Source organism: Haliotis asinina, chromosome 1 (assembly GCF_037392515.1).
Source record: "Haliotis asinina isolate JCU_RB_2024 chromosome 1, JCU_Hal_asi_v2, whole genome shotgun sequence".
Classification (NCBI taxonomy): domain Eukaryota; kingdom Metazoa; phylum Mollusca; class Gastropoda; order Lepetellida; family Haliotidae; genus Haliotis; species Haliotis asinina.
The window spans coordinates 20,714,224-20,733,228 of NC_090280.1; the positions used below are offsets into that span (position 1 = coordinate 20,714,224).

Below are 19,005 nucleotides of genomic sequence, written 5' to 3' on the forward strand. Positions count from 1 at the left end.
CCCCGAACAAATATTCTCTTGACCTTTGGTACTGGCTTCACAAATGAAACAGGATTCAGTGAAAAAATATTTTAGAAACCTAATGGCATACCTTCACAATAACAGATGAAAAAACATGTAAAAAACATCCTTTGATGTTTAGGCCATGTTACATTACAGAATTAAGAGATGGGGAATACACTGAGTCTATAACTCCCTTATGGATAATCCATATTCAATAATGGAACATTTCCAATTGCCAATTGTGGTAATTTATTGTGGCATTATTGGTACAGTAATTGGCACAGGCAAATATGATCGTTAACAGATTGTAGCCGTAAACTATGCTGTTCACATCTTGATGGTTCCACCAACCTGTAGCTTCATCCAGCAACACTAATTGTGTTATGCATGCACAGTTAATGCAGACAAATTGGATGATTCGACGTACAGCAAGTGCGTTAATGAGGAAGCTGTAGACCTTTCTGATCCCAAGATTTACTGGAATGGCGTTTTGAGGAGGCTGTTGGTAGGGATATAGTCATTGGTAACACAGTTCCAAGTTGATCATTTGTGGGATATGGAAATTGGCAGGAATGTGGTCCCATGAGGGTCCTTTGTGTCAGTAACATCCATGAATACAAATACATTCTTGGTGCAAGGTCATTTTAGTGCACTACATTGCACTGACCGACATGGGAATCTTTGAATTATTGTTTGGAGTGTTTTAAGATGTGTAGTAAATATATTATATTTGTCATGTATATGTGAACCACTGGTTTATGGTTCACTGACTGCTGTGGATGGATGTATTTTCCATGAGGCCTGGTATAAATAATTTATTCTCGATCTCCCTTGCAAAGATTTCTATCCCTCATGGGTTTGCTTAAAGGGCGTGCACTGAGCATACATTGTAATTTGTAATCAAGTGAACCAATCAGAGGTTAACATTCTTATATCAGGTAGGATAATGGATCTTGAAATGTTGATGTACTGGAGAGTTGTATTTTGGATCTGAGAAACAGATTGATATTTTGGTCATGGCTTGTATCATTTTAAAAGATAAGCAGTTGTTTTCTTCACAACGTTTTAGCAATTTTTGTGTATAAAGCCTGAAGAAGAAGATTTCCACTATTGTTTCAAACATCCTAAAAATGAAGTGAAGAATCAATGCTTGATTTAAGAAGCACCCAAAAGGATCAGGTGGTCACTGACTTTGTTGACTCATGTCATTGCATCACAGTTACGCAGACCAATGCTCATGATGTTAATCACTGGATTGTCTAGTCTCGATTCAGTTATTCACAGAGTGATGCCATGCAGCTGGAATTCAGCTCAGTGCAGTGTGAAACAACAAACCAGCCAGCCTCACTCGAGGCTATCAAATTGTTAGCCCTATTTTGACTATCAGTTGCATGAAGTTCATCTAAGGTGCAGGACCGTGGGTTAGAGTAGCATGACTTGACCAGATTGATATATTGGTGGTGTAGTATGTGTAGGTCTAGTGGGAGGAACCTGCAGCTCCATTAGACCACGACAGAGGAGATGGAGACACATTTGATAAACTAGTGCAGACAGCTTGGGCTCAGCCAGCTTCTGGTACAGAAGATGAATAGGACCAGTCATCTGTGTTGCTTGGAATCAATAAAGGTGTGCTGAAATACTGGCACCAGCTGTTTTTGTATTTTATTTCTGGTTTTAAAGACAATATGGGAGAGTCGTTTTAGGAGCTTTCCCAAGGTTTGAGCAGCATGGCAGATTTTGAGGTAAAGTTTCTCTGACACAGGACATTTTTGAGTTCTGGTTTTGTGAACATTGTTTCCTATGTTACAAGTTGGATGTTGCTGATTGTGGATTTGATGAATATATGTATCTTATTGACAGTTATTCCTGGGCTGCTTGTCACTGATTGTGGATTTGATGAATATATGTATCTTATAGACAGTTATTCCTGGGCTACTTGTCACTGATTGTGGATTTGATTAATATCTAGTTCTAACTGCCAAGTATTTGTAATGCATGTTATATTTCGGATTACACTTTCTCAGTAAACCACAGATTCTGTAACTTTTATTGGGTTGAGTCGCATCCAAGATTTGAACCTTCAGAGTCAGGCATGTAATCGCCAGCACTCAAAGTTACCTTTCTAACCCACTCAGCCAGAATGGTTTTGACCACTTTTTTAATGGATAGACAAGTATTTGATGCCAATACATGAAAAACGTCATGCACTGAAATTTGGAATATGGACTTTGTCCAAAAAGAACAGAATCTAATAAGTGGACAGTGTTTATTTACATTTCTACTAATGTTTTATATTATGTTTTATCAGTCTTATATTGATACTGACCTATCACCACCCATGGTATTCTATAGAGCATGGGTTTCTGTTACAGAATACATTGATCAGAATCAAGACTCAGAGATGAGTCAGAGGCCATTGTAACATTCTTGTTTCTTTTACTTTTGTAATTTTAGCAGTTGTTCTTTGTATTTGTTTAAACCCAAGAACCTGTTAACGTTTGCTCGTTATTGTTCCAACTAACAGCCAAAGGATTCAGAACAGCCTCAAGAGAAGACAGAGGAAGACGAAATCGCAGACATAGATCTTGAAGATCCTGAACTTGCATCTGCAGCTACCAAAATACAAGCAAGTTTTAGAGGTCACAAAGCAAGGAAAGATGTCATAGAGAAGAAGGTTTGTAGGTCAATGTAGTTCTAGATCTAGTTTTTAAGTAAGGTCATACAAGGTCAAGATTAAGCCAGGTCCACAGTGACTAGGTCAAGGTCATGTATTAGTTTGAAATAGGACAAGATGAAAGTTGCATATATTATCCAATCTGAACGATGTCAGGATTGTTTTAGGTCACACTTGAACGATGTCAGGATTGTTTTAGGTCACACTTGAACAATGTCAGGATTGTTTTAGGTACACATGAATGAGGACAAGGTTTTCTTTGATATTTTCATTTGTAATCGTCATTTCTGTAATGAACTGTTTGTTGTTGTCAATGTAGTTCTAGAAGTGTGACATCTGTAAATGCCTAGATGAGACAGAAGTATCTAGATTGCTGTGGAGGAAGTTATCTCTATATAAACAGTGATAGAACAACTCATCTCATTTTCTCAGTGATGCACCAAAGCTTTCGGATATCTGTACAGTGATTATCATATATGACAGTAGATGACAAAATCTCAAATAAACCCAGTGTATAAACCTGATCCTTGAAGTCTGCATGAAGTACCTGCTAAAGTACCCAAACATGTTTGAAAACATACTTCAAACATTCATTATGTAACTCAGGAGAGTTTTTATTTTGTGAAACTGTATCATGCTGTTCATCTGGTCTGTGGGGCAGCCTTGTGGTGAAAGCATTATCTCATCATGCCAAAGATCTGGGTTTGAATCTCCACATGGGTACAAAGTGTGAAACATGTCTGGTGGTCTGCCGCAATATTGCTGGAATATTGCTAAAAGCAGCATAAAACTATACTCACTCTCTCACTCACTCACTTACTTCTGTATCACTTGGGAGGAGTCCTCCCATATCAAGCTGTCAAATTGACTTTAAAAGATATCACCGGATTAGTGTTCAAAGACTTATTAAACCCAACTTACTCACTCACTATGGAGTAGTGAAAATTTACCATTGACCACTACTTACCATTACCAACCAAGCTCCCTAGGTTGACTTGGGCTTCAGATGTTTGACTTGGAGTTTAGTTTGTAGCACCACAGTTAATTTTCGGTGTAGGTGTAAGTTTGGTGAAAACAGGTCTCCAAATGGTCAGTATGTTTGCCTAAAATCACACAGAATCTGTCGGCATGGTGCATCACAGTGTTCCTATTATTCCAAAACAAGAGGGAGATTAAAATGTCCCAATTACCATATTCACCATAATAAGCACCATGAAAATTCTAATGATGGCACTTATTAGAATCTTACAGAACAAGTCATTTTTGATTTCAGAGATTGACAGGCAGTAAACAGACATTGTTCAAATGTAGATGAAGCTAAACCGTTTCTAATATAGTTACCATGGTGATAATATACTCATGTTTTCTGTCCATTATGTATGTTACACAAGAAAATATAGACTTGTATAGTTTGGGCCTGACTTGAGATACAGATTACTTACTGTCTAGAAGTTTTCAGGAAGTATTCATCAGAACGGGTTGCTTATTTTGGTAAATACTGTAAATCGTTTTAGACATTTGAACTGTCACAAGATTGAATTTTGAATGTGTAGTTAGGCATTTAGTGATGTTATGTGCAGTACAAGTTATTAGTTGTGTGGATAATAGTAGTTGTGATTGTGTCTGTATTCAAATGCATTTTGATTAGATGGTTAACTTGATATTTATTACAGTAATGTATTCTAATTCAATTTTAATTCTTTTGACTGGATGGTAAATTAAGCTGAGTTTTCTTTCAAAATATCAAAATGCATTTCACGTCTTGTAAAAGATAGTTGTTAGTTTGATAGTACATGTGGATAGTTTTTGCAGATGATTACATTATTTACTGTTGCAAAAGTTTAAGATTTTCTTCAATAATTTCAAAACAGGCCGAGAGAGACCACAACAGAGAGTCCGAGGCAGAATTTGTAGATGATGAGATTGTGGATATAGATTTAAATGATCCCGATGTCAATAGAGCTGCAGTCAAGATTCAGGCAGGCTTCAAAGGGCACTTAGTCCGTAAAAATATGCAAAATTACAAGGTTTGAGAGCCCCTGTTTTTGTATAATTTTTGTCATTATCTGCTAAATATTCCTTTCGTAGAAACCCCTTTTGTAGATTTTGTAAATATGAGTAGTTGCTTTGATTGTATATTCGTACAACATTAGTTGCATGTCCGAATGTTTAATGTTTTCCTCAGCATGATCGTCACTCCTATCATATCTTTCTTTTCATGTACCCATGTAGTTTAGGTTTTTAGTTCTCTTCTTGATTCCAGTCCAACTGTTTTATGAAAGTGGGAAAATATCATAAGCATCTTTTATGGAAGAAATGCTTTGTTTCTTTTAGTGCCAATTTAAGTTTTAATGTACATTGTCTTATTGTATTATACATCGTAATAGATGCTGCTCATGGATCAAATCATTACAATAGATTCTAGGGGAAATTCCTGTCGTTTTTTTTCTGTACCAAATTTAACACTTATTTTACAGTATCTTCTTTTTTTATCACAAAGCAACATAGTTTGCTTTCTTAGTTTTCTTAGTGCCCCAGGGCATGTTTTTGCCAATTTTGGAAAACATATCTGGTATCTTTTTTCAGTTGGGAAAAAATTGTTTTTCAAAACAGCATCATATGGTCATTTCATGCAGCAATATAGTTTAGTTTTTAGTTGTTTTTTAGTTTCCCATTGCAACTGGTTTGTCAAGTTGGGAAACTTTTATCATATTTCTAATTTAACAAAATTCTTTTCTTTTTCACATTATGCCCTCTTGTTTCCTTGACATGTATCAACATAGTTTAGTTTTTTGTTTTCTTTTGTTTTAAAGTGTAACTATTTGTGAAATTGGGAAAACATTACAAGAAGTAGCTGTCTTTTCGCTGTGACAATTAATGTTTAGTGTAGACTGTAGTTGTTTGAAGAGCAACTACAGATTTGGCAGAGTCAACATGTACACAATGTATCTGACTTAAATTAAAATTCATGACATTTTTTTATGAAATACTAAGATAGATCAAAGAGAGATGTTTATCGAATATAATATTAAAATGAATTATACAATATTAATGGTTGTGGAGGGTAGGTGAGGAGAGGGGAGGGACATGTTGCATAAGATGTGGAACGTGAATACCACATATGTGAAATAGTTTATATAACACTTTCAACCAAACCCCACCATCCCAGGTAATATTTATGTTATTATATTTCTGTTATTACCTGATTAGTTTAACATGTATAAATCTTGTATCCGTCATTACAGTGTAGTTGTGTTGTAGTGGAAGTTGTAACTGCCATGGATGCTATAACTGTGATGTAGCAATGTCCTTGGTGTTCTGTTGTGTTTCATTTTTATGTCTCTCGTGTCTGAACGTGCCCCAACAGCATGCAGCAATGGGGATATGTTTTGCTCACTGATAGTATGTAATGGAATCATAGTTCACATAATGATATCATACTTTTATTTTCAGCAGATGGCTCTTATTTCAGATAGTTATCATGATTAGTTTCAAATAATTAATTAGTTTCTTCGACAAAGTAACATGATATTCTTTCCCTTTGCCAAACCAATCTCTTGTGTGTATTTGAGTGGGCCCTTCTAACTGCCTCCACTCATCTAGGTTGACGATGAACCAGCCCCCGAGACAGACACTAAACCAGTAGATGAGGAAATTGTGGATATAGACTTAGCTGACCCAGAAGTCAGTAAAGCTGCCCTCATGATTCAGGCAGGGTTCCGCGGACGTATGTTCCGGAAAAATAAGAAACCAGAAAAGGTTTGAAAAGCATGAACATTGAGCCTTGTACAAGTTTGATTTTGACCCTGTTTGTGATTTAGTCCAAGATGGGTTTAGCAGCTGATATAGACAGTTCGTTCAGTGCATGGCTCTGTTGTTTAGTTTAGAAACATTAACACTTTTCTCATTGCCTTACTATCTCTAGGTTCTATTCCAGAGAAAAATTGGAAGGTAGTACTGTGGGGATTCACCGAAAACATGATTTGGTTTTGGTTACTGGACACTTGATTCGATCATTTTTTATTTGGTTCTTCAGACTAGTGAAACATCAGATTTCAGCTAAGGCTTTTTTAATGTGTAAGCCATCGTCAACTTGGCGATGTCTGCAATAACACTGTCACTTTGTTCATTGCTATTGAGAGTCCAGAGGGACTGGTTTACTTTGCCTACATCTGGCCATTGCAGATGAACCACGAGTCAAAGAACTGCAGACTAACTGGGCTTGACCATCGGTGTCTGCCATTTGATGGTCAGTGTTCAGGTTGGACAAAAAGGCAACACATTCCCAGTGTGTGGAGTATGCCATACAGCCAGCAGTATCAGTATTGCTATATGTTTAGGAGATATTTGTATAGTGAATTTTCAGTCAATGAGAGCTCAGTCAGACCTCTGTATCAGTGATAAGAGCTGGCTGATGAGCACATTGTTCTCAGAATAGCTGCTGCTGATGATATTAGTAATGATTAGCTGGCTGGCAAGCATCTTGTTCTGTGAACAGCTGCTGATTGTAAGATGATGATGATGATGATGATGATGATGATGATGCACCCTGAAAGCACATAGCGTGATATGCTTGCGGTGCTGCCTTGGTTTACCATGATCAAGGGATCTGTGTGTACCCAGTTTCTCATTCTTAAATTCCCGAGGACAGTTTACACTCTCAAGCATGTTTAGAAGTTTTTAGCCATTAACGTTTACCTTGATGTGAAACCAAATATCAGAGAGAATTTGTGTTCACAGTATCAATAAACAGTCAACAGACTGAACGAATTACCCATGAAGATCCAAGTTGGAATTGGTCCTATAAGCAATCCATGCTTGTCATAAGAGGGTACCAACAGGATTGAGTGATCAAGCTAGCTGACTTGGTTGACACATGTCATTGTAACCAGCTGCATAGAATAGTGCCCATGATGTTGATAACTGGATTGTCTGGTTCAGATTTGATTATTTACATACCGCTACTATATAGTTGAAATATTGCTGAAAGCTCACTTACTCATTTAACTTGGTGTGAGACCATCTGGCAGAAAGGATGTGTGTGAGAAATGAAGCAGTGCTCACAATATCAAACAATAGTTTACAGACCAAATGAAGTTAACAATGGCTGAACATACCCCACCATACCTATATTAAACAAAACAAAAATAATAGTTTATTATGTCTTGAAAATACAAAACACAAGTAGACATGTTCAAGGAATGATAATATAATTAACTTCATGTGTATGATGCTCAGTTTATGATCCATTTCTCTTCGGTAGCAAATATTAAAACTACAAATTTTTCTCTTGGCATCCTCTTCCTGTCTCTAACACCACTTGTGTCTCTCTACACCTCTTGTTCCACCTCTCCTTCCACACCAGTCTCCCTCTGTGAATATTCTCTCTCTTCCTTAGAATAGGCCTTCAGCAACCCATGCTTACCATAAAAGGCGACTGTACCTGTCGTAAAGGTGACTATAGGGATCAGGTGGTCAGACTCGCTGACTTGGCTGACACATGTCATCGGTTCCCAATTGTGCAGATTGATGCTCATGTTGTTGATCACTGGATTGTCTGGTCGACTCAATTATTTACAGACCGCCGCCATATAGCTGGAATACTGCTGAGTGCGACATAAAACTAAACTCATTCATTCACTCACTCACTCACTCACTCTTCTTTAGCAACACATAATAAGAGGCATTTTATCCCCTATGGGTATCCTAGATGTTGTTGTACAAATCAACCTTTGAGTTATGGTTATAAGCCTTGTCTGTCTACGTTGCTGAGTAGAAGGTAACAGACTGTCTCTGTATAGCTAGAATATTGCTGAAATGGTATTAAACAAAAAATGAACAAGTCTTTACTCTATACCATCTTGTTTCACGTCATTTATATGATGAAACTTCCAGCGTTTCAACAGCAGACAGAAGTAAAATTTTTATGAAGTTTCTTTTGTTTGTTTCCATTAAATATATATGATGGTGATATGTTTATAGTCAAGTATTACGTTTTGGAAATGTAGAGAATTCTTTGGGAAATGTTCTTTCCTTGTTTCTAGCTTGTTTTTGGAAAGACTGTGTAATAAACATAGGATCTTAATCCCTTGTGTTGGTGGAGTTGATATAAATTTAAAAGAACAGCATGGTGTTATTTTTTTAATCTGAAAATATCTTATCCAAGGGACACGTCATGTCAGATCTGTTTTTAGTGCCTCAAAGACAGCAGGATTTTGCTATAGCTGATGAAATAACAAGTTGATCTCACAAAGTTGACATTCATGATCACAATACACAAGAAAATATCAAACTTTTCGGGTTACTTTAAGAGATAGATATGTATTTGACAAAGAACACAACAATCCTGTAATGTAGTCTTCATGTTGATTTGGAGGAGGTGGAGGGGTAGTCTAGTGGTTAAAGTGTCTGTTGAAAGTGGTTAAAGACTATTTCTCACATGGGCATAACTGGTGAAACCCATTTCTGGTGTCCCCAGCAGTGATGTGAATAGTGGAATAGTTGGAATAGTGCTGAAAGCAACATAGAACCAAACTCAGTCACTCATGATGATTTTACATAATTCAGCAGCAGGTTGAGGAGAAGGACCAAGAGCCTGAAACAGTAGTCCAAGAGGCTGAGGCTGAGGCTGAGGCTGAGGCTGAGGCTGAGGCTGAGAGTAAAACCTTAGAGGAGGAGGAAGTTGTGGATATTGATTTAGACGACCCTGAAGTCAGCAAAGCCGCTGTCAAGATTCAGGCAGGGTTCCGTGGTCACATGTCTCGCAAAGCAAACCAAATCCAAAAGGTTTGAACATGGACTAGCCCCAAATTTGAAATTTCGCTTAATACTCACTCATGTAGATGTTCCTACCTGCGTAGTGTACACTGACGTATGAGAGCACTCATGTAGTGTAGTTCTAACAATCCCAGCATATAGGATATTGCTACTAACATTGAGCTATGCTGAGTAAATTGTCAGATTTTCATCCTTAATACTCCCAGGGTACCTGTATATACAAAACAACCTTAGCACTTCAACTGTTGTAAATATTTGTTACAGTCCCCTTAGTTCTACGACTGTTCTAGGGATATGTTATGGCATGAGAGTTACGATCACCTTAGTTCTACGACTGTTGTAGGCATATGTGAAGGTATGGGGGTTACGATCACCTTAGGCCTGCGACTGTTGTAGGCATATGTGAAGGTATGGGGGTTACGATCACCTTAGTTCTACGACTGTTGTAGGCATATGTTAAGGTATGGGGGTTACAAGCACCTTAGGCCTGCGACTGTTGTAGGCATATGTTAAGGTATGGGGGTTACAAGCACCTTAGGCCTGCGACTGTTGTAGGCATATGTTAAGGTATGGGGGTTACAAGCACCTTAGGCCTGCGACTGTTGTAGGCATATGTTAAGGTATGGGGGTTACAAGCACCTTAGGCCTGCGACTGTTGTAGGCATATGTTAAAGTATGGAGGTTACGATCACCTTAGGCCTGCGACTGTTCTAGGGATATGTTAAGGTATGGAGGTTACAATCACCTTAGGCCTGCGACTGCTGTAGGCATATGTGAAGGTATGGGGGTTACAAGCACCTTAGGCCTGCAACTGTTGTAGGCATATGTTAAGGTATGGGGGTTACAAGCACCTTAGGCCTGCAACTGTTGTAGGCATATGTTAAGGTATAGGGGTTACAAGCACCTTAGGCCTGCGACTGTTGTAGGCATATGTTAAGGTATGGGGGTTACAAGCACCTTAGGCCTGCGACTGTTGTAGGCATATGTTAAGGTATGGGGGTTACAAGCACCTTAGGCCTGCGACTGTTGTAGGCATATGTTAAGGTATGGAGGTTACAAGCGCCTTAGGCCTGCGACTGTTGTAGGCATATGTTAAAGTATGGAGGTTACGATCACCTTAGGCCTGCGACTGTTCTAGGATATGTTAAGGTATGGAGGTTACGATCACCTTAGGCCTGCAACTGCTGTAGGCATATGTTAAGGTATGGGGGTTACAAGCACCTTAGGCCTGCGACTGTTGTAGGCATATGTTAAGGTATGGAGGTTACAAGCGCCTTAGGCCTGCGACTGTTCTAAGTGTGGGCATACGATCACCTAGTGCTGCAACTGCTTCATGTTAAAGTCTCAGAGTTTTGATCACCTTAGTGCTACAACCATCACAGGTTTGATTCAAGGTATGGTGTAGTAGTACTGCCATCACAATGAGCTCACTATAACTGCAGTTGACACTGTAGTCCAGTTTTGCTTCATTAATCATTTCAGATTGTTTTCTGAAAACAAAATACATGACTATGTTCACACATACACTTGAGCAGAATTCATCCAACAAAGATACAAACACAAAGACATGATTAGAACAAAGTTGTTTTAGCTCCAGTTAGATCATTTAGTTGCATAACTCTAGAAGACCATAGAAGAGAACAGGTGTCACAAGTGCACCTTCACTCTGCAAATTATACTAGCCTAGCAATTAAAAATGAAAATAATTTAGTTACATAGTAAACAGATAACAAAAAAACTAGAAAAGGACAGGTGCTAGAAGTTCACTGTGACTCACAGCAATAATACTAGTGCTTAAGAATGAAAGAGCACTTGTTAGTGTGTTTTGTCTCACTGAGATAACCTATGTGGTGTTTCACAGTTCTATTGTTCTGATGACGCCATCAAAGAGTTCATGATCAATTTGTCTTGTCATCATGACAAAGCCATGTGTGACATTACATTTGTCTTATTTTGATTCCTTATCAGTTGAAGTAGCAACATTTTATATTCAACTTAATATTATTTGCGTATATTACTTGTTGTATTTTGCCATAAGATTTTGATTGAAATATGTCAGTAGAATTTCTAATTTCAGCTTTGTCATTCCCTTGTATAACACTAATCATGTTCCTTTCGCAATCAGATGCTTTGTCACTCACATGAGCAATCTAGGGCATGTACCAAGAGCTTTCATTGAGCAAGTATTAGATCCTCATAATGAACCCTTGTTGTGATTGTTGTTAGGCCAAGAGAATGCATTATCAAAGTTCAATTCAGCATCTGTTTCAACTGACCCATATCAAAAGTCTAAATTATCATGTTGCAATTATTTGTAATTGATGTTATTATCACTGGAAATGTGTTGAGAGCTTCTTTCTTGTCAAAGCAGTATGAACACATTTGGCAGGTGCTTTATTCAAGAAAATTAAGCACATATTGTTCACAACTTGAGCAACTAATCACTTTTATCACTGAATGACAATGGGACAAAACTATATATCATCCCAGCCTGGCTTCCATAGGAGATATTATATAACAGTGCTTTGAAGAGCATTGTGATGTCGTTGGTTACTGTGACTACGCAGTCAAGTGTTATCACTGTTCTCTCTGCTATCAAGGCTGAATAGCTGTACTGTTTACACTCAGTATGCTGGTTATTACTGCTTCTAAATGAACATGTCCGGAAGAATGATTTGGGATGAAAAGTAGATCAGGCAATATGTTCATTGTCAGTTCATGCTGCAGTTCCATTCTCATTTATGCAAAGGCAGGTTGGTTGATTTATTACTGAATGCCGCACTCAGCAATATTCCAGCAATGTGGCAGTGGTCTGTAAATAAACCAATAATCCAGTGATCGACATCATGAGCATTGATCTGCACAACTGGGATATGATCGCATGTGTCAGCAAGCCTGACCAGCTTTCACTAACCATGAGACCTGTGAATATCCAGGTTAGACTGAGTTGTAACCAACGCATACTTAACTTGAGACCACTAATGGGATCAGGTGATCAGACACACTGACTTGATTGACGCATGTCATATCCCAAGTGGATTGATGCTCATGATATCCTTCACTGGGTTGTCTGGTCCAGACTCATTTATTTACTGACCACTGCAGGAATATTGCAGGGTATAGTGTTAATCGACAAACAAACATGTCAAAACAACAATGCATACATGTGGGAAGGTGAATGAAAACAATGAAAAGAACGATGAACAATGTGTTTGATAGGAAGAACGACAAAATGCTTCTCTTGGCTTCATTTTGCATGATGTTCACCACATCATTATAGAAAATACAACCAATGTTTCAGTATATTGCATGTATTTTCACTTTATAATTGTACGTTCTGGATATGCAAGTGAAGCAGATCTTATGATATTATCTGTTCAACTAATTATATTGTGATGTATATACCCTTATGACTTTCATTTATTCAAATAACGTGTAAAAGCCTCCACAAAATGATAAAATATAGTTCAGTTTACATCTTATGGCTTTTTATCTTAATAGTGATAAAAATGTTTCTGTCTATAAAGAAGTCAACGTCTTTTATCATTACAGAAGATATTATTATAAATTCTGTGTGAATAACTTTGCATTTTCAGAAGATATAGGACATGCTTTTTAACGATGTGTGTTTAATCTAACCATAGTAACCTACTCACATGTGTGATGTGTGTGTGACGTGGCACCCTCTGCTTACAGACAGAGGAAATCCCCGTTCCACCTCCAGAAGAGGAGAAACAGGAAGATGAACTAGATATAGATCTCAATGACCCAGAGGTTGAGAAAGCAGCGACCAAAATCCAGGCCTCATTCAAAGGCCATAAGGCTCGTAAGGAGGTGCGGGCCCTGAAGGTAGGTGACTGTGGTGAGCTGCTTTGGCTGTTCGTTTCAGTGTCACTAACTCACTAATGATCACTTGACTTCATATGGGTCTGTAGTTATCAGTCAGACATTTGTAATACCCAACAAGTGGAATGTGTGAAGCAGCAGGGAAAGCAGAGGGTCAGTAAGGATCTAATTTTAGTTGTCAACAACAGATGATCCATATGTGAGAGTCCCAATTTTGCCCAAGCTATGATCCTTTCAGAGTCAGCACCATCCTTGCAGGTTTCAGGAAAGTGGTGAATATCACCACTGAGGATTTTACTCCCCTACTAATCCATGCCATGACTCACACTCTTACTGTGTATGCTTGTATTCCAGGGTGAGGAAGAGGCTTCACCAGCAGCTGCTGAGGCCAAACCAGAGGAAGAGGAGATCGATATAGATCTGGAGGATCCCCAGACCGAGAAAGCTGCTGTTATGATTCAGGCACAGTTCCGGGGATTCAAAACCCGCAAGGACATGACCAATAATAAATCAGGTAGGCAAGCCCTCCTGTTGTCAGATGAAGTACACACAATGAGGTGTTCAGTATGTCAGCAGGATGGAGGTGCAGCCTAGTGGCTACAGCATCCGCTTGTGGTAACAACTTAACACACACTCTCTGATACCTGTGACAGTACTGAAATAGAGGGGAGGTGGGGTGGACAAGTGGTTAAAGCATTCACTTTTCATGCTGACATCACTTTGCCACTGTATGGGACTATTCAAATCCCTGCTGGGAACTGTTTGAAAACTTAGTCGCCTGCACCCTTATCCTGCAGTGAAAGGCAACACATGCAATGGTCAGTTGTGATAGTGTCTTTGGTTGTAATATAAATCACTGGGCTGTCAGTTCAAGAGTTGTTTCTGAGCCAACATCATATTGCTTGAATATTGCTCAATGAAACAAGTAAACTACCCATGAAGATCCGGGTTAGAATTGATCTTCAGTAACCGATGCTTGTCGTATGAGACAATTAACGGGATTGGACATTCAGCCTTATTGACTTGGTTGACACATGTCATTGTATTCCGGTTTCATAGATCGATATTTATGCTGTTGATCACTGAATTGTCTTGTCCAGACATGATTATTTACAGACCTCTGTCATATAGCTGGAATATTGCTGAGTGTATTGACAAACAAACAAGAACACGATAACAACCTTGTTGGTAGTCTAACATTGTGTTAACATCAAAAGTTTTCATCTAATGTCAGAAACCACCACAGAGGCTGCCCCAGAAGAAAGCAAGCAAGAGGAGGAGGAGGAGATTGATATCGATCTCACTGATCCTGAGGTCGAGAAGGCAGCTGTGAAGATTCAGTCCGGCTTCAAAGGATTCAAGGCTCGCAAGGAGATGAAGGCCTCAGGAGGAACTTCTCCCACCAAATCTGAGAATGAAGAACCAAAGCAGGAGGCAAAGACAGAAGAGGAAGAGGAGGTAGACATTGATCTGGATGATCCTGAAGTGGAAAAGGCAGCTCTGAAGATTCAGGCTGGATTCAAGGGATTCAAAGCCAGGAAGGATATGAGTGAAAGCAAGAAGGAAGATGACCAGCAATAAAGTTTTGACATCAAGTTTCCTATGATAAGAACATGTAGATGGACTTTAGCATTATGTGTCAATTTGTGCCAACAATGTATGTCATGAGGATTCACCATTCTGGGCATGACTGAGTTGAGTTTACCCTACAGGTTGATCTGGCTATTTGTATGGATCTTTCACTGGTCAAATGGAGGGTTGTTGAAAAGTGGGATACTGGAATGTTTGGGATTTATTTTTACTTTAAGAGTCATAAACATGGAGGCTGATGGTAAGCAATAATTAAGTTTATATTTTTGGATGTCATTCTGTGGAAAACAATTCAAAAAAGAATTTGAATGATTGATTTCAGGCAGTGGGATTGAGTTTTATTGAAGCATAAAAGTTAATTGATCATGTATTGGGTGAAGTATTTCTGAAGAAATTATTCATAATAGAAGTAACAGAAGGTGAATTTTAGTTGTGTTTGATATATGTTAGGTGTTAATAGTTTTGTTTTTGTTCATAATTCAGTTAGATTTACTTGCTGTTTCTGACTGTAGTTTTCATGACTGTTGTCAGCCCAATTCAATAATACTACCAAATAGTGTTGCAACTGTGATACAGTGTTGAAAGTTCATCATGTTCTCATTTCCACAGTCACTGTAACATGATATACAGTATATCAGTGGGGAGATGCACAACATATCATGTATGAATATATCACTGTGATATATGAACGGCATATCTCAACATCTGTATCTAGATATACAATATGTGTATCATGGTGTTTCATAGCCATTACATTATACAGTGAGATATACAATATGTTAAGGTGTGATATACGAATATATGTCATTGGATCATATAAACATGTTTTAGGGGAAAGACACATCAAATTGCTTTGGGTGATATAATATCTTTCATCGGATGAGGTCGTTTCTGTATATCAGTGTGAAGTGAGATATTTGGTATATTGTGAAATAAATACCTCCCTGGCTTCCAGTTTATATCCATAGATTTTCTTTCAGATTTTGAACGGCATGTTAGTCTACCACTGCACAAAATAGTCTCCACTAAGCTGAAACATGGGATGGGTCTGTTAACACCTCTTGAAATGTCAGATTTGGCTGATATGAAAGAGATGGGGAAAATACTTTTACAGAATATTTAAGTTTATACCAATGGAAATGTGATTTCACAAAATGGATTAGCACCATAAAGCATTTGGAAAGGTACATGGCATTTTTCCTTACTTTAAATTCTTCACTGAAGTTCCATCTTTGTGGATGGAAGTACTTTAGGGAGTAGATCTACCTCTGTATACAACTTGAATCATTTATACATGTGTCTTGGACTTAACGGCTATAATTAAACAGGTACATGTATTTTATCTTTGTATAATGAAAGCAGGATTAATCCAGAAATTAAACATTGTCTGTTTTCAACATCCAAGTCCCAGAACTCTTCTACATGTTGTAGATATTGCAACTTGGGAGTTTGTGATTAGCTGGCACAGTACTCAGTGTTTGGAAATATACTGAGGGAAACAATTGAGTTAACACCACTTCAGTGTTCCTTTATTTATTCTCAGATTTCCTCCTTAGCACTATTGAAAACTTGTGATGAAAACTGGAAAATATTAAAGGAACACTTGTATTTTCCTGTGTTATTTGATTTGTTTTTCCTCAGTGTATGTGCTGTTTTCTTGGAACGTCCAGCACATTGTAGTCAGGAAGAGTGTAGCTGGCGTATTCTCTAGAGAGATGGTATTTTGATGCTACACACAATCAAGTGCACTTTCAGATTTACATAACTATATAACTTGTTGAAGTTGTTGTTGAATTCCTTTTTAAATTGTTATAGTGAATAATAAATGCATCTTCAACCAAAGTCATGGTTTCATCAAAGTTCTTTAGCAGTTGTGTCATTCTTGGGACCACTTCAGATTATTCCAACACACAAGTGAAATTCACATTTTCGTCTTTGATGAAACTATGAGTTTATGCATGGTTCTCAATTTTTCAGCCATTATCACAAACTGTATATGCACGTTAATATTTCTCTGAGAGAAATCTGAGTGTAACGTATATCACTGAACTATGCACATTGTGTAAATTCCAAATCCTAAGCAATTCTAGCTCTTCTTTTATAGGTTGTTATTTATGAATATTTACTAGAAATTCCATGTATTTTCAGATATCATATCATTTTAGCCATGTTGACATAACTTTGTACTCACAACTTTATATACGTGTTTAATTTCATTTGTAGTTGTGTAGTTTTTGTAGCAAGTATATCTTGGCTCTGTTCCATGAATCGATCCTACTGCTAGGACTATCGCAGGCCAGTGTTAAAGTATGGGACTTACAATTACCTTACGTATAGGAGTTACGATCACTTTACGTGTATGAGATGCGATCACCTTAGCATGAAGATCACCTCGTGGAATGGGTGGGCTCAATATCCCTTTTTCCTAAGTTTCAGTAATTATGGATTTTACCATTTTTTGCAATGATTGTAATCTTTAAAATTGTGCATATTAGTATGAATGATCAATAAAATGTTCAAAATACTCAAATTTCAACCTGTTAGATGAATAATCTTTTTATCTCTGCGTCTTATCTCCTCTACCATTATCAGTCTATGGTATGATTTTGTTGTCTGTATATCTGTCTCTGTTGAGTGTATATTTCTGTATATCAATATTATTTATCTATTATTTAATCATGTTTGTGTTCTTGTTGACATATTTTTCAGTGAATCACATTCGGAAGATAATTTCAGGATATCTGCAGCTTAGCATGCACTGTCAAACTTTTATGTATTTTTCGAAATGAACATTTACAAAATAATCAAAATATTCTCTGTTTAATACATTCAGGCCCACATAATTCTCCTCTGTCTTTCCTTTGAGAGCTGTTTTAATTAGTATTATTCAGTTTATGAACTGTCTTTGAATTGATGATCTAAGGACAAATTGTTTTTGTACGGTATTCATAAAGTTTTTAGATGTAACCCTCAGGCAAAATACTATATACTCACAGGACCTGGATTCATTTCTTAGAGTGGTTGTATTTCAGAGTCAAGGGAACATTTGTTAAACTGGGCCAATGGTCCTTGAAAAAAAACTGACTTGCAACCACATAATTTAAGACTGATGAAAACGTTATTCAGTGCTGCTACATTCCAATTCAGTAAATTTTGTGGAATGTTTTATTTCCTCAGAAACAGGGAGCTCTTTGAGAATGCCATAGCCTTGTAGCTATAGCAACCAGATCCTGCCAATGTAAGCTGTGTATATGTATGATGGCGTAGGTTGTCATGTTTGTATACTGCACCTTCTGCACAAACTGTCCTGGTAGACGGGGTACAAACTCGAATGTCAGTTTAAGCAGGAAGTAGTTGAAAATGGAACTTTGTGAACTCACTGGTTTGATGAAATTGACGTGTGTCTGTTCTTACCTTGCAGGTTATCCTTAAAAATCAAATAAGTATTAAAAGTTTAAATGAATTCAAATCCATAAAACTTATTTTGTAATACTGCTAAGTGAAACTAGTATTTTGCAATTGTCTCAATAAAAGGAAGTCTTCACTACAGCGTGGAAATAGCAGCAAAGAAATAAAAACATGCAGAGTACATTGGACATGTGATATAGTAAATATGACAAAGTGCAAAGACATTCATTATGTACAGTTATTTCTGGAACACATGGTGAGTTTGTAACCACAATAGACGCTGTTGTCTCTCTCTTCAACACAGTTGTATAGCTGGAGGCTCACTTGATCAGGTATATTTGCTTGTAATGAAAATATATCCCAACGAAAAGGCTTTGTTTTTATTTGCTTGTTGGTTAGATGGGTGAAATGTTTGTTGGTGAGATGGGATGAAATGTTTGTTGGTGAGATGGCGCTAAATGCCTGTTGGTGGTAAGATGGGTGAAATGTAGTTTGTTGGTGAGATGGGTGAAGTTTTTTTTGTTGATCAGATGAGGTGAAATGCTGTGTGCTGGTGAGATGGGTGAAAGTTTTTTTGTTGATCAGATGAGGTGAAATGCTGTGTGCTGGTGAGATGGGTGAAATGTAGTTTGTTGGCAATGTGGGTGAAATGTACATAGGGATTTTTCTAGGTTCTTGTTTTTTTCTAGACCACAACGTTTCGGGGA

General features: G+C 37.7%; 1 protein-coding gene across 4 annotated transcripts in view; it reads left to right on the forward strand.

Annotated features, from left to right (window-relative positions):
- The window catches only part of LOC137288433 (enolase-phosphatase E1-like), a 219,327-nt gene extending 200,665 nt beyond the window's left edge, over positions 1–18,662 (forward strand). The window contains exons 6-12 of one of the 4 annotated variants that reach the window (XM_067820791.1): positions 2,528–2,677; positions 4,549–4,704; positions 6,281–6,436; positions 9,251–9,463; positions 13,151–13,303; positions 13,655–13,814; positions 14,535–14,961. In XM_067820791.1, the coding sequence (XP_067676892.1) occupies positions 2,528–2,677; positions 4,549–4,704; positions 6,281–6,436; positions 9,251–9,463; positions 13,151–13,303; positions 13,655–13,814; positions 14,535–14,881 (1,335 nt within the window). In that variant the 3' untranslated portion in view covers positions 14,882–14,961. Of the gene's footprint in view, positions 1–2,527; positions 2,678–4,548; positions 4,705–6,280; positions 6,437–9,250; positions 9,464–13,150; positions 13,304–13,654; positions 13,815–14,534 lie in introns of all 4 variants that reach the window. The other 3 variants (XM_067820787.1, XM_067820788.1, XM_067820789.1) reach the window with 3 other exon arrangements.
- Positions 18,663–19,005: the final 343 nt, after the last annotated feature.